At 36.3% G+C, this 14,897-nt stretch overlaps 3 protein-coding genes across 3 annotated transcripts; 1 reads left to right on the top strand and 2 right to left on the bottom strand.

Moving 5' to 3' along the window:
- Window positions 1–575: 575 nt before the first annotated feature.
- Window positions 576–1,923, bottom strand: LOC307025510 (interferon a3-like; the record flags this gene model as incomplete). The annotated part of the gene is made up of 5 exons (XM_079660238.1): window positions 576–1,039; window positions 1,123–1,206; window positions 1,327–1,476; window positions 1,589–1,687; window positions 1,792–1,923. 5 exons carry the CDS (start codon window positions 1,921–1,923, stop codon window positions 944–946), a joined length of 561 nt encoding a protein of 186 aa, XP_079516364.1. The 3' UTR covers window positions 576–943.
- Window positions 1,924–4,643: 2,720 nt separating this feature from the next.
- Window positions 4,644–8,179, top strand: ifnphi4 (interferon phi 4; the record flags this gene model as incomplete). The annotated part of the gene is made up of 5 exons (XM_079659742.1): window positions 4,644–4,775; window positions 4,883–4,972; window positions 5,103–5,252; window positions 7,607–7,690; window positions 7,779–8,179. The coding sequence occupies 5 exons, from the start codon at window positions 4,644–4,646 to the stop codon at window positions 7,872–7,874; spliced, it is 552 nt and encodes a 183-aa protein (XP_079515868.1). The 3' UTR covers window positions 7,875–8,179.
- Window positions 8,180–8,485: 306 nt separating this feature from the next.
- On the bottom strand, window positions 8,486–13,291 carry cd79b (CD79b molecule, immunoglobulin-associated beta). Its single transcript, XM_079659622.1, has 5 exons — window positions 13,110–13,291; window positions 11,582–11,899; window positions 11,392–11,507; window positions 10,222–10,275; window positions 8,486–8,953 (listed from the first exon to the last, which is right to left on the bottom strand). Exons 1-5 carry the CDS (start codon window positions 13,159–13,161, stop codon window positions 8,855–8,857), a joined length of 639 nt encoding a protein of 212 aa, XP_079515748.1. The 5' UTR covers window positions 13,162–13,291; the 3' UTR covers window positions 8,486–8,854.
- Window positions 13,292–14,897: the final 1,606 nt, after the last annotated feature.

The raw sequence follows: 14,897 nt of genomic DNA, 5'->3' as shown, positions 1-14,897 counted from the left end.
ACAAATTGTAGTGGCAATGTCTTATGTTACCTTATATGGTAAAACCAAATGCTTCTAAAAGCATTGTCTAACACTACTGTACCATTTCCTGATATATGCTGTTTTCTCTGCATACTCCAATGAGGGTCATTATTCTCAAGCGCTTCAAGGCCACAGAGCTGATTTGGCAGACTATATGTTGAAACTAGTCCTCTTCACACTAAATTTGAACTTCCATATGCTGATAACCGTTATACTTTCTACATCTCAAGGACACAGGTGTCTAATAGCGATATGAGACATCCGTGTGAAAGCAGATTTCCGAGGCGTTCCGCCTAGCTACACAAAACTCTGTCTGCCCGCCCTATCTTGTATATAAACTTTGCTATTCTGTGACTATTGCGCACACTCCTGCAGACTATCCTATACTCTGTGAGACCTGCAGCATTAAAGCTTCAAATAAATAACCAACAAGACAATGCTGTTTGCTTTCACCAGTTTATTATTGATTACTGTCATTGTAGATCTTTACAGTATTGACGAGTTTAAAATATCCACAACAAAATCTACTTTTTTACTTTTTGTTGGTGTGACAGGAATACAAAAAACAGAAAAGTATTTACTTTTGCTCAGAGAAAGTTTCTTTTTATTGATGTCGTCAAACCAAAAGGGGAAGAGGCAGATACTGTAAGCATCTTGATCAACATAAACAAATACATGACAAATAAATACAAAAATAACCAAATAGTTAAATAAATAGATTTGTTAATATATAGATAAATACATAAATAAATAAATAGATGAATCGATATTTTTCGGTGAACAAAGGAGGCCAGCTCTTATGCTGCTCGAATTATCTATAAATACATAAACAACTCAATAATCAGATATATATTTTTTTTAAATAAATAGATAAATAAATAGAAAATAAGCAAATTAACACATGGCCAATGTCTGACAGATGTTAGTTGGTGAGAAGAGAAGAACACAGCAGGTCTGCTCTCACAAGATGGGTTTTCATCTCCTTCCTGATCAGCTCCCAGGCTTCAGCACTGTGGTCCTGCACACAGAAGAACATCATCCTTATTAAAACATGTTGGATATATAGATTCGATTAATTGATTGATACATAGACAGACTTACCATTCGCTCCAGGACATGGCTTGACAGTCTCTTGAAATACATCTGTATCTTCTTGTTCTTCCTCTTGTGGCTGTGGCTCCCGATCTAAATGAATGAAAAAGTTATTATTTGATCATTTTCATAAACAGGATGTAAGTAAAAGAGACCTGATGCTTGAGCTTTTATGGAACAAGTAAGACTATGTCAATCCACAGTGAGACTTACACAGGAGCGAAGGCCGTCAGCCACCTGGGTTACAACCTGGAGGAAGTTCTCCTCTCTTATCTCCTCCCATGATGTTTTGCTGTTGTCCTCTTCAAACAGGACCACCATCTCCTCCAGAATCTGGACTGTGAAACTGAGTTTGTCCTCAGCCTGAAAGAAGATCAATCACAGGTTAAAAATAACATAACATTTTTCACTGAACATCATTTTTTCATAAAGGTATATCAGGAGATTTTTTTTCAAAAAGTTGAGGCTGACTTACTGATGCTTTGGACGCCTGTTTGTACAGATGGTTAGGGAAGCCCACTCCAGCATCCACAGTGGTGTTGGTGGTGTTGGTGGTGTTGGTGGAGTTGTTAGCCTGCATCACACACAAACACACACATAATGAATTAAACAAACAATACAATACACTCATGATCATCAATCAATCATTGATTAATTTTACAAAAGAGATGCACTTACCATGCTATCTATTAGAACCAAAGAGTTTTTACTGAACTGCTGGAATTTATGCTGCATCCATCTGCAGCTCAGAGAGGAGCCTGAAGTCCACAGACTGAGAGACAGGCACACGAAGAAGATCCCGTTGAGCATTTTTTAAAAGGCACACGTTTGCTGGAGAATACAGTGATTTATCTTGGTAGCTAGTGGAAGTGTTTGAGCTGAGCTGCGGCACCTCATTTATACTGCGCACCTGTTTCATTTTCCTACCTGTGGGCAACCTGTGGGTGTCATAATGACACACATTTCGTAATTGAATTAGCGTAGTAAAAACTCCTATGATAACAACATAAGCAAAAGTGTCACCAACAATATAAGATTACTGTGAGATGAAAAATCATGAAATAAATACTGTTATATTGCAGTGAGCCTCTAACATGCTTATTAAAGAATACCTCATCACACTTAAAACACGTGTTTTAATTGTTTACCACTCGATACTTGGAATTAAATAAGAATATTATTGCACTTTTATTGCCAAATATGTAGAAAATGATAGACATCCAAAATTAATTGGAATACAATTATTGAGAATGATTTTAAGATATTTTAACATGTATTTGTCTGTCCAATTGTGTTTATATTCAACCTGTAATTAAATCCGATTTAGAATTAGGGCACATTTTTCGATCCCTTCACGATGGTAAATAAAAAAATAGAAAATAAATCCCTTTTAAATAATTTTGAATTGCAACATTTGTCCTGTGTTTGGTCATCACATTCATTAACCATTAACCAAACGCCTGCAGAGCTTATTGCACTGTGTCTGCAGCTTAACCATAAACAGGGAACTTCGTGTTTATGGTCACAAGAGAAAATGAAACTGTGGCCGCTGTGACGCTCGTCCATATACGAATGGCTCAGTGACATTTCACGTTGTTTTAACAAGAATATCGCGGCTTTTAACGTGAGAACCAGAGATGGGTTTCTCCCTCACAGTTTAATTATTGTGCAGGAAAAAGGCTTTTATATAAATCCACATGTAATTACATTGTGTTTTGGGTCATGCAATTAATTAAATGGCTGAATTCGTGTCACTGCACGTTTTATTTTTAATTGGAATTGTACTGTTATTTGTAGCATCTTTTCTTTTCTTTTTTGCATTGCATTTTTAATTTTCTCTCCAAGAACCAATGTGGACAAGACACGATAATCATAGGTTAGGGTTTATTACAGTAATGTGTTTAATAATTGACCCTCCTTTCTAATGATGCTACATGACTCTGAAATATAATAGATTACTTGTTTCGCTATCATTTGAAGCCCATCTGTTCATTGTACGAATTTCACTGGTAACTGAAAATGTCCAGATTGTTTTGCTTTATAATTGACGTTCAAATACTAATTTATTTTCATAATGCTCAAATTGAAATCGATTGTATTATACTAAGTAAGTTAACACAAAATGGAAAAGCAAAGTGATGTTACTGCTAACACTACCGCAGCTCATTATATGAGCCTAATATATAAATGTTTGTTTTCTCTTTATTCGGTTTTAATATCCAACTTTTTATGTCAATTATATCTTTTACCTCCCCGAAGAGAATATAAACCTAAACACATGTTCGTGCATGTTATTTAAGTGTAGCCTATTACTGCATCCATTTAGTTTGTGTAATAGGAATAAAAACGATAAACAGACAAACATTTGCTGGATTATATATTAATTTAATGAATTTGGAAAATAAATTGGAAAATATAAATAAGGTTCATCAATAAACAAAATATATTATATATAAATACACAAATACTTATTTTGAATGCAATATATAAATGAATATATTGCATCATATGTAAGCAAACAAAATCAACACATTGTTATTTTCACATTGGAGAACATAACGCAGGCCGCAGTCTCTGAGTTTCACTTTGGGAAAGCACTTTCTTTTTACCGCATTTTTGGTATGTGGACGCGCTGCAGTTCTATCTACAGTTGTAAACATAGATTATAAAATACTGTTGTGGAAATTACACAACAAATGGAGAATTATCGTGTATACACTTTTGGAACTTGTATTTTTACCACATTTCCCATTTCCACCACCAAGAAAAACTTCATATCAAAATAAATAAATACGTAAAATGTTAAATCTCCACAATACCTGCGCAAATCAATTAAATAAACGTCAAAATGTCAAAATAACGCTCATTAAAACGTAATAAGCGACTCAAATGTAATTCAAGTAAGAAATATGTTGTCTACCCCATAAGAACCTGGACCGAATTCTGCTTTTGGGGAAATTAAGGGGAACAAGAACCCCCCCCCCTAGCGTCAAATCTGAAATGTGATATACTGTATGCTATAGCCTATGTCACGTTGGGCTTTAATGGTAAAATAACTCTTATTTTTTACTTAATTAATGAAGATAATTTTTTGGTTTAAATTAGTTTGAACATTCCTTGAATTGAAGAATAAGACAATATAATTGAATCAGCTAAATTAACTGAGCAGATCATAATAATATTTGTAATTGTGCACATATGCACTCCGCGTTTACTGTGAAAGTTTAGGGTTAAAGTCCCGATGTGACACCAGTGTTCACCTTAAGAGCGGCATTTCAGATGTAAATACAAATGTTTACTTGTTAATACTTAATTGATACGAGGACTTATTAGAATCCGAAATGCGTGCGTGTCATACCTTTTTAAAAGCATATTGAGGTTGAATTTCTCAGGACCGCGTAAAAGGAAAATGAAATAGGTGTGTAGCCTACAGTATAAATCAGGTGCTGCAGCTCTGGTTCATCACTTCCACTAGCTACCAAGAGAAATCACCAATCTCCATACAAAGCAAACGATACCTTTAAAAAAAAATGCTCAACGGGATCTTCTTCGTGTGCCTGTCTCTCAGTCTGTGGACTGCAGGCTCCTCTCTGAGCTGCAGATGGATGCAGCATAAATTTCAGCAGTTCAGTAAAAACTCTTTGGATCTAATAGATAGCATGGTAAGTGCATCTCTTTTGAATGTTCTTTAAATTAATCAATGATTGATTTATGATCATGAGTGTATTGTTTGTTTAATTCATGATGTGTGTGTTTGTGTGTGATGCAGGCTAACAACTCTACCAACACCACCAACACCACTGTGGATGCTGGAGTGGGTTTCCCTAACCATCTGTACAACCAGGCGTCCAAAGCATCAGTAAGTCAGCCTCAACTTTTTGAAAAAATATTAAAATAAAAACACATGTCCTGATATACCTTTATGAAAAAATGATGTTCAGTGAACAATGTTGTTTGTTATTTTTAACCTGTGATTGATCTTCTTTCAGGCTGAGGACAAACTCAGTTTCACAGTCCAAATTCTGGAGGAGATGGTGGTCCTGTTTGAAGAGGACAACAGCAAAGCATCATGGGAGGAGATAAGAGAGGAGAACTTCCTCCAGGTTGTAACCCAGGTGGCTGACGGCCTTCGCTCCTGTGTAAGTCTCACTGTGGATTGACATAGTCTTACTTGTTCCATAAAAGCTCAAGCATCAGAGGCCTGTACTACGAAGCTGGTTCAACCTAACCTGGATATGTTTGAGTTAGCCGGTTGGCCTAATCCAAAACATACGCACTCTCGCTAAACGGTACTACGACACGGGTTATCAAGTGGATCGCTCAAGCCAGCCGTGTCCCATCTATTTATGTGCGCGTTCACATGAAAGGGGTGGTATTTGGAGCATTCGAACCATCACAAACATGGAGAAGAGTACTGACAGCGCAGCGTCATACTTCCTGAATGAAAAGTCAACTATAATTAGACAAATATGAAGACGTTAAACTTTAAACATCCATGATTTAAACACTTTATCCAGGATAAAAGCCACATAGTTGCACCTGCAAGGTGAATACAGCTGGTAAAAGAAAAAGTGTTTGAATGCGTACATTAACAGGTTTATGATATCACTGCCCAATCTAAGACACGAGTGGATCTGACTTTAATTACATTTGACTCGAGTGTTTCGTCAACTGTGTTGCTTAAAATAATACTACTGCATACAGTATGTGACACTGTGAGTGTTGCACGGCCAGATACGGCTCAGCTGACTCAGATAAGGAAATATATGATACATTATGATGTGATATGCCGTGGACTGTACTTAATGTTACTCTGATCCGGTTACTTATGTTGTGGCAGATATTTAAGTAAGCTTTCTTAACGCTAATGTTATAATAGTCAGATTGCTTTGAAGATGGGAGGTGATATTCTATTAATGTTCACGTTCACACAGTCGGTGATTTTTGCCGGCCGTCTTTCCTGCAACGGCAGTTTTTCTGTATTTCCTTTCTCCTGTAATATGACTTGATCGCTTTAAACTCCGCACACCGGCCTCTGATTGGTCAGCAGGCAGTGCTTTCACTGAGTTGAGCTCTTAGCCTGCAACCTATCCTGCTTCGGAGCACAGACTAGGTTCCAGGCATAAGTCACCATGGAGATCGAGCCCGCTAAAAAGTGAACCAGCTTCGTATTACCGGAAATCCCAGAAGTTATCTTGCTAAACGAAAATCCTGCTTCGTAGTATACCCCCCCTGGTCCTAGCCGCACAGCATAAATTACCATCGAGATCTAGACCGCTAAAAAGAGAACCAGCTTCGTAGGACCGGAAACCCCGAGTTTTCCCTGAAGTTAGTCGGCTAAGCGAAAATCCTGCTTCGTAGTATACCCTATTACCCTACGAAGCAGGATTTTCGTTTAGCAAGATAACTTCTGGGATTTCCGGTACTACGAAGCTGGTTAACTTTTTAGCGGGCTAGATCTCCATGGTGACTTATCCTGGAACCTCGTCTGTGCTCCGAAGCAGGATAGGTTCCAGGATAAGAGATCAACTCGAAAGCACCACGCCTGCTGACCAATCAGAGCTCAGTGTGCGGAGGAAATACAGTTTAAACTGCCTTTGCAGGAAAGACGGCCGGCCAAAATCACCGCTGTGTGAACGTGAAAATGAATAGAATATCACCTCCCATCAGAGCAATCGGACTATTATAACTATTATTATACTATTATGTTAAGAAAGCTTAATTAAATATCTGCCACAACATAAGCAACCGGATCAAAGTAACATTACCTAGCCTAGTCCGCGGCACTGTTAGTGCAGACGTCGATTTGTCACATTATCATTCATCATATCACATGCATCAAAATGTATCATATATTTCCTTATCTGAGTCAGCCGAGCCGTATCTGGCCGTGCAACACTCACAGTGTCACATACTGTATGCAGAAGTATTATTATAAGGAACACATTAAGTTGACAAAACACTCGAGTCAAATGTAATTAAAGTCAGATCCACTCGTGTCTTAGACGGGGCATTGATATCATAAAACTGTTAATGTACGCATTCAAACACTTTTTCTTTTACCAGCTGTATTCACCTTGCAGGTGCAGCTATGTTGCTTTTATCCTGGATAAAGTGTTTAAGTCAGGGATGTTTAAAGTTTAACTTCTTCATATTTGTCTAATATTATAGTTGACTTTTCATTCAGGAAGTGTGACGCTGCGCTGTCAGTACTCTTCTCCATGTTTGTGATTGGTCAAATGCTCCAGATACCACCCCTTTCATGTGAACGCGCACTTAACTAGATAGGACACGGCTGGCTTGAGCGAACGAGTTGATAGCCATCGTTGTAGGAAAGTTTAGCGAGAGCGGCTTTGTTTTGGATTAAGTCAACCGGATAACTCAAAACATATCCAGGATAGGTTGAACTAGATTCGTAGTATACCCCCCATGTCTCTTTTACTTACATCCTGTTGATGAAAATGATCAAATAATAACTTTTTCATTCATTTAGATCGGGAGCCACAGCCACAAGAGGAAGAACAAGAAGATACAGATGTATTTCAAGAGACTGTCAAGCCATGTCCTGGAGCGAATGGTAAGTCCGCCTACTGTATGTATCAATCAATTAATCTAATCTATATATCCAACATGTTTTAATAATGATGATGTTCTTCTGTGTGCAGGACCACAGTGCTGAAGCCTGGGAACTGATCAGGAAGGAGATGAAAACCCATCTTGTGAGAGCAGACCTGCTGTGTTCTTCTCATCTCACCAACTAACATCTGTCAGACATTGGCCATGTGTTAATTTATTTGCTTATTTTCTATTTATTTATCTATTTATTTAAACAATATATTTATCTGATTATTGAGTTGTTTATGTATTTATAGATAATTCGAGCAGCATAAGAGCAGACAAGCTGGCCTCCTTTGTTCACCGAAAAATATCGATTCATCTATTTATTTATTTATTTATTTATCTATCTATATATTAACAAATCTATTTATTTAACTATTTGGTTATTTTTGTATTTATTTACAAAGCAGACCTGCTGTGTTACTCTCTTCTCACCAACTAATATCTGTCAGACATTGGCCTTTTGTTAATTTATTTGCTTACATGCTATTTATTTAAATATGTATTTAAATATCTATTTATTTGGCTAAAATGATTGAGTTTTTTTATTGGAGCTACATGAGAGCTTCATCTGCCCTCACCAGTTAAAATCCTACTGTTATCTATTTCTTTATTTATTGCTTATTTATTGAGTTTTGTACTCATGTATTTAATTATTGGTAAAGTAAATATGTTGTTGATCAATTTATGTTAACTATTTATTCATGTTTTGTCTGTTTTTTTACCTGCAAAAGCCAATCAAAAATAAAAGTCCTTTTCAAGCAACTTGACAAAGCTTTTACTGGTTTTCATTACATTCAGATTGTATTATACACAAACACATTTCTGCACCTATTATCAAGCAGATATTAAAGTCAGAGTACTGTATGAAATAAAACTTATTGTATTTATAAAAGCGTCTGAAAGCACCAACAAGAAGTCTGAATTGTAGAATGGCTCCTTTACACTTCAGTGGACTTCAAACTACTAAATAGCATCAAATAAACAACACATATAGCAAGTCTTTTAGAATAAACATGCAGTTGCACACTTATAAACAAACTGGTACCATAGAAAAATGACCGACTTCCATAAAGGGCTCTTAAAGTATCATTTGTACTTTATAAAGTTATTGTGAGGCGCTTCACTCCCATGGGGCCTCGGCTGAGTCGTCTCCGTCAGCCTGTGCGTACACAGAGAGTTCCTCGTACACACCTCCAGAACACGTCTCAATCATCAAGCCCTAAGAGACAGAAATAAGTCACTTTTAACACACTGAGCATGTGTGTGTATGTGTGTGCTAGTCTTGGGGAATCTTATGCCTATGTGTGGGTACATTGGCTTTGATTTGCATAGACAGCCATTCATACATGACTCAAAGATAAAGAAAAGCAGCTGCTAAAGGTTACAGAAGAGCAGTCAGCATTCAAATATATTTAACATCTCTGCTCCCGACCAGAAATGCAGCTAATGATCGATGGACCTTTGGGCTGCATTTTTAATTATATTTTTTCGGGCCTTCTCTGTCATTCTGTCATTTTCAAACAGCATGTCACACCATTGTTTTTGTCCAAAAGACAAGCATGTTTATGGGTTTCTTACAAAAAGGCTTGAGTCAATGCCTCAAATGCCTCAATAATCCCCAAAAGTCTCAGAATCAATAACAGCTTTTGCAAAATGCTTATACAAAAAAAGTCAATGGTGTTTTTAAAGTGTCTATCAAAATCTAATCTTTATAAATCTAGAAGCTCTGTTATAAAATACTCTAAACTTCTTTCATGACTGCATGTACATTTGTAGGCTTTCTATTGCTTCTTCTTTTCTTGTATGTTAAGCAATTTTTGTGTCAGAGGTGTTCTTCCTCTAGCCATAACATATATGTATATTCAAGCCACACGTGTTGAATTCCATATGTATTATTCTTAGAAAAAGCAAACTAAAGTTCAGACTACAGTATATGTTAAAAATACATTTAAAAAACAACCCTGGGAGCTGCATTGACTGAATCAGATAAAAATTTGGTTATGAGCTCAGTGGTGCGAAGAGACTGAATGTGTGTATCTTGCACATTCACCTTTTATGTAAAATAAATCATGTTACAGTATCTAATAACTTATGACAAAGAATGGCCTTGATTTGAACAGTTCTGGGCTGTAACTTGTGTAATCACTCAAAAGAAGTAAGTTATTGTATTTTTTTGCAATTTTTTGAACCTTCCTGAATGGTTATGTATCTCCAATGTTAAATAAACTATTTAAAAAGTTGTTTGGATCAGGTGCAAACTGCATCAAAAAGTTGAAAACAGCTGGTTTGGTCAGAAAAACAAAGTAGCAAGAATAGCAACGGTTTTAAACATATGATAATCCAAGAGGTATAAAGCAGCAGTAATATGAATCCAGAAAATCAGATATAATAGTGAGTTTTATATCCAGGACTTTCATTTCACAGTTTGGTATTAAGGATCTGAATGCTCGATGCATATTAATATAACATTTCAATATTCAAACAAACCTCATAGATGTGGTCAACTTCAGGTTCCTCATATATACTGTCCTTCTTTTCCAACTGTTTAAAAAATAAAAAGACACACAAAAAAATGAACATTTGAGTTAGGACCAAAATATTATATATAACAAAAAATAATAAACATGCTAAGTGATCTAACATTAGATCAGGAAACATTCAAATCTTTTATTTGCTGCTTTAAAATAGATGATGTGTATTCTTTCAGTACACCTGTTACCTCTACATCAAGGGACCAAAAGCATTATAAAACATCTCTGGAGAAAGTACAAAGTGTGTGCATGTTCTGGGGTCATTCCCATGGTCCTATGTTCCCCGGGTCCTTGTTAAGAAATGGGCTAACTTTTGCGGCTCAAATAGCAAACAAATGAAGGGAGATGAACGTTTCAAATGCAGTTTCAATAGTTGCATCCATTGAGCAACTGTGGAGATATCAATGTCTAAATTCAATACATTTAAGCCATAGGATTCAAATTGTATTACATCTGCAGCCTATAAACTGTAGGTGGGTGATATCAACACTTTGGCCAAGGGGAACAAACATTTGACATAGGGAAAGCTTTGGTGAGAACATAAAACCTTTTGAAATGTCTCCTGAATCTGTGATTTTAAGGAGATATTGAACTGGGGAACACGGGACCCTAGGGTCATCATAGCGTTTGTTTATATCATTAAGCTAACAATTAAAAGGATGCCATGACATTGGTCGTCCTTTTATCACAAAAACAAAACCCCTATCTATCTATCTATCTATCTATCTATCTATATATCTGGAATAACACTCTTCATAAACATGCCAAAAAGGCTAAACATTCAGGGATTCTATCTTTTTAAATAAGAGAAACAAACAGGCAATGTGAAGAAGACTGGGTATCTGGGAACTTGTTAAAGATTAATTGATTAATCAGGAATATTATACAGATGTATGACCATAGTCAGTTGTAGTACAGGTACACCTGTCAACATATTGTGTCTATAGTCATGTAGAAATCTGTTTAATTCAAAAAATCCAAAGATAGAAAGAATAAGCAGATAAACAAGCAGTTACTTTCTCGATTTTGTTATGCACATCAACAGCTGTTTGCCATTGTAACACATACAGCAGTGTCAATTGATAAAGCAAATATATTGTTTAATGTTATGCATCTTGTTTCTCACCTGTTGGTGTTTGCGTAGCAGTACAGCAGCGATACACACAGCCAACAACAGGCCCTGGAGGATGATGAGAGCATCCTTTATCTTGCTTCTCCTTGCCTGGTTAACACCACCAGATGCTGTGAGAGGGAAGATTGCATCATTGCATCATGTGTCTGCATTCTGCACAACACATATTGTCCCAGATACTTACTGGCTACTTGGACTGCAGTTCCAGGTCCCAATGTATTATGTATCTTGCAGAAGTAAACCCCGCTGTCCTCCAAGTGCACATCATGGATGATGAGAAAGAAATGGTTTTTTTCACGGGAGTGAAGAAATGTATACTTCTTTTCTGCCTTTAACCAGTTATTTTGATCCACGTCAGTGTTGTACTTATCCACTCTGTACCACTCTGCATTGGCTGACTGGAGCTCCTTGGAGCACAGACAGCAAATGCTCACATTGCGTCCGGCATTCACTCCATAGAACCGGGGCTTCTGGGAGATCGGCACGTCAGCGTTTAGAACCACTGAGCAGGCAATAGAAGGATCAGGGTTAAGGTTAAGGTTATTGTAAAACTCAAACATGGTGTAGGTATCAAAAGTGCCATTGCTTGCAGTGATGATAATGTTAAATCAAAAGGGTTGCAGGTAATTTTATTATATATCGGTGAGTGTTTTTTTAATTTAATACTTCATCCTAATTTAGTCAATCAAATGTCCAAAAAGGAAAAAAAACACGAGTCCCCAGAGCTCAACACTGCTTATTTTAAACGAAAATAATAACTTTACAGAAAATTCAAATTCAAAGCAGCAAGCTTTCATGTTTGAGAGCTGGCAACTAAAGAAGGGTTGTTAGTTCTCTGCTCTCATTGTAGAGACAGTTAGACAAGAAGACAACATTGGAGTTATTGCAAACCAACGAATCATAGGTCGGATCTGAACCAATACATCACTTAAACTTAGTCGATTAAAATTAATCAAATACAATTTTGATAATAATTGAGGCCATTCATCAAGAAAGAAATATGCTTATTCCAGCTTCTGAAATGTTAATTTGCTTTTATATAATTGCAAATTTGATATTTTGAAAAAGGTCATCTTTGCTTCTGAGTACATTTGTTGTCCTTACTTCACAATTCAACAAGCATTCTATTTGTCTAAAAAGTGAGATTACTCCTCAACAAAATAATAATAGTAGCAATCTTGGTACATGTAATCTAGGTCATCACCATCATGCAGTTGAATGGGTGTTTTGTATAAATAATGTAAGGACAAGGTGTAGGATAACACGGTTAATGCATTTGTTAAAACATTCAAAAATCTGCATGAATTTACATCAAACATTAGTCAATGTCAAGGGTAACACACATATGTATCTAAAATAAAAAAACAGGTCTCAAATAAAGTTACTTGATGGTCAGTTTTGTTGCGAGTATACTGTATATTAGAATAACAATTATTTGTCTCAGAAGACAACTTCCTCTTTTCGCCAGATGGCCAGGAAGTAATGGTACAGTGGAGTCAAAAATAACATGCAAAACAACTGTATGCATTGGTTAAACGGCCATAAATAGTAGAATTGAATAACTGCATATAACATTATGAAATCTTAAGTGTTGTTATAACATTCAGCGCTTCACAAGTGTAAGTATTTAGCACCATATAAAGTTTGCATCATTTCCATTTTCTAGTTACAAATTAAACTAAACTGAGCTTGTACGAAGAGTTTACATTTACCTGAGATATTGATTAAAGCGAGTCCGAAGCATCCAGCCAGCAAGCAGCGCATGATGACATCAAAAGAGAATATGTTTGTGAATGCTGATGTGTCTCTCTGCAGGCTTGTGTATGTCGTGAACAAGGAGAAGTGTCTGCAGCAGAGGGTGGGCTGTCTGTCACCTCTCAGGCTTTAGTGAAAGGCAAATAAAGAGGAAGAGAGATCTTTAACATAGATCCAAATTAACTCTGAACAAGCCACAGCTTTAACATTAGAACGCTTCATTCACATATGTGCCATTCTTAGGAGTGAAACAAGATGCTTGAGGGTGAACATTAGGGGGTTTAAATCAATTTGTAGGATAACAACTAACATTCATGTGATTTGATGAAACTCGTGCCAATATGATACCTAGTTTCAGTATCATAACACCAACATTACTTTTATGTTGGCTACTTTTCATTTAAAAAGGGAGTCAAAGTTGTCCAGTGGAAAAAAACCTAACTAAATAAATAAACATTAAAACAGGAACTTTATTTAATACATTCTAAGTGAAATAATGATTAGCCTTTAATATAAAAGAAAGGACCTTTGTTGTTCATCTGATGATGAAAATCATAATTATCATTTTTAACATTGTAAAACACAAAGGGTGCGTATGTGTGTGTATTGAAGCCTAGATCTTGAGTTGCCTAGGCCAGACTTAAATATCGTCAACTAATGCATGGATTGCAACACTTTTGTATACGGTTATGGTCCTTCCTGCAGCTAACGGCGCCTTGTAGCACACTCACAACAACACAGACTATGACACCCCTGTTGTGATTTTACACCAACGTGTAATGATGTAAAAACACAAAAACAAACACCAACGTCCAATAATACTTGTGTGCAATATGTAAATTGAAAATTGATGAAGAATGTTACTTGTTAATTGAAATAACTTTATTTTAAATTTAAATTATTCAAATATTATGTGCATGCCCTTTCTAATGGTGTTTTATTTTGTTGGTCTATATCTTCACTTTTGCTGTAACAATCTAAATGTCCCCTCTGTGGGATAAATAAAGGTAGTCTGATTTTGATTCTGATCGTCTCCAGATATTGCCTTATAATGACTTAGATGTTTGATCATATTCTTGACTTCCCTAAGCAAATATGCATCTGGACACACTCGTTTTATTTTATCTACCGTGTTGAGCTGGGGCAGTTTGCAGTGTGTGGGTAAAAGATAAACTGCTGCCTCCACAGACCATGACAGAAAATTCTGCGACTCCCGTAAAAAAACATTATTTACATTAAATGATGGTGACTCACAAAATCAGTCAAGCTTTGGGCAGTCACTCTTTCATTTTCACGTGTTCATTTTGATAAGCAATGGTGGCTGCCCACAAATGATTTAAATCTAACAAAGCCATAAGAGGAGGGAACTGCAACCATAAGTCCAATGAGCGATAAATGGTAGAAACAAGACATTTGAAGAAATCATCTTTAACTAAGAGTATTTTCACTCTTCTGGTCTTTTTATGGACCAAATATCCCAAAAATAATAGCATATAAATCAACAATTTAAATAAATGTTGGTTGTAGCCCAGATTTCTTTTTGCCTGCTGCACTGACAGATTTCCTGATTTAATAAACCACTGGGAATGAACAGCATTACTCAACTAGGCAGCCAAAAAGAGAGCCCCTGCACATCCTCTTTTAGTAACTTCAGTCAGCATGGGCAAGGCATAGCGTGCAACCACAAAAATATGCAAATAAATCACCCCACGTCCTTATTTCTTGTAAGAGGCAGTGCTTATTTT

This window comes from Notothenia rossii (genome assembly GCF_949606895.1).
Source record: "Notothenia rossii genome assembly, chromosome: 11".
Lineage (NCBI taxonomy): Eukaryota > Metazoa > Chordata > Actinopteri > Perciformes > Nototheniidae > Notothenia > Notothenia rossii.
Note: the sequence above shows the minus strand (reverse complement) of the source record. Positions and strands in the feature narration are given on the sequence as shown.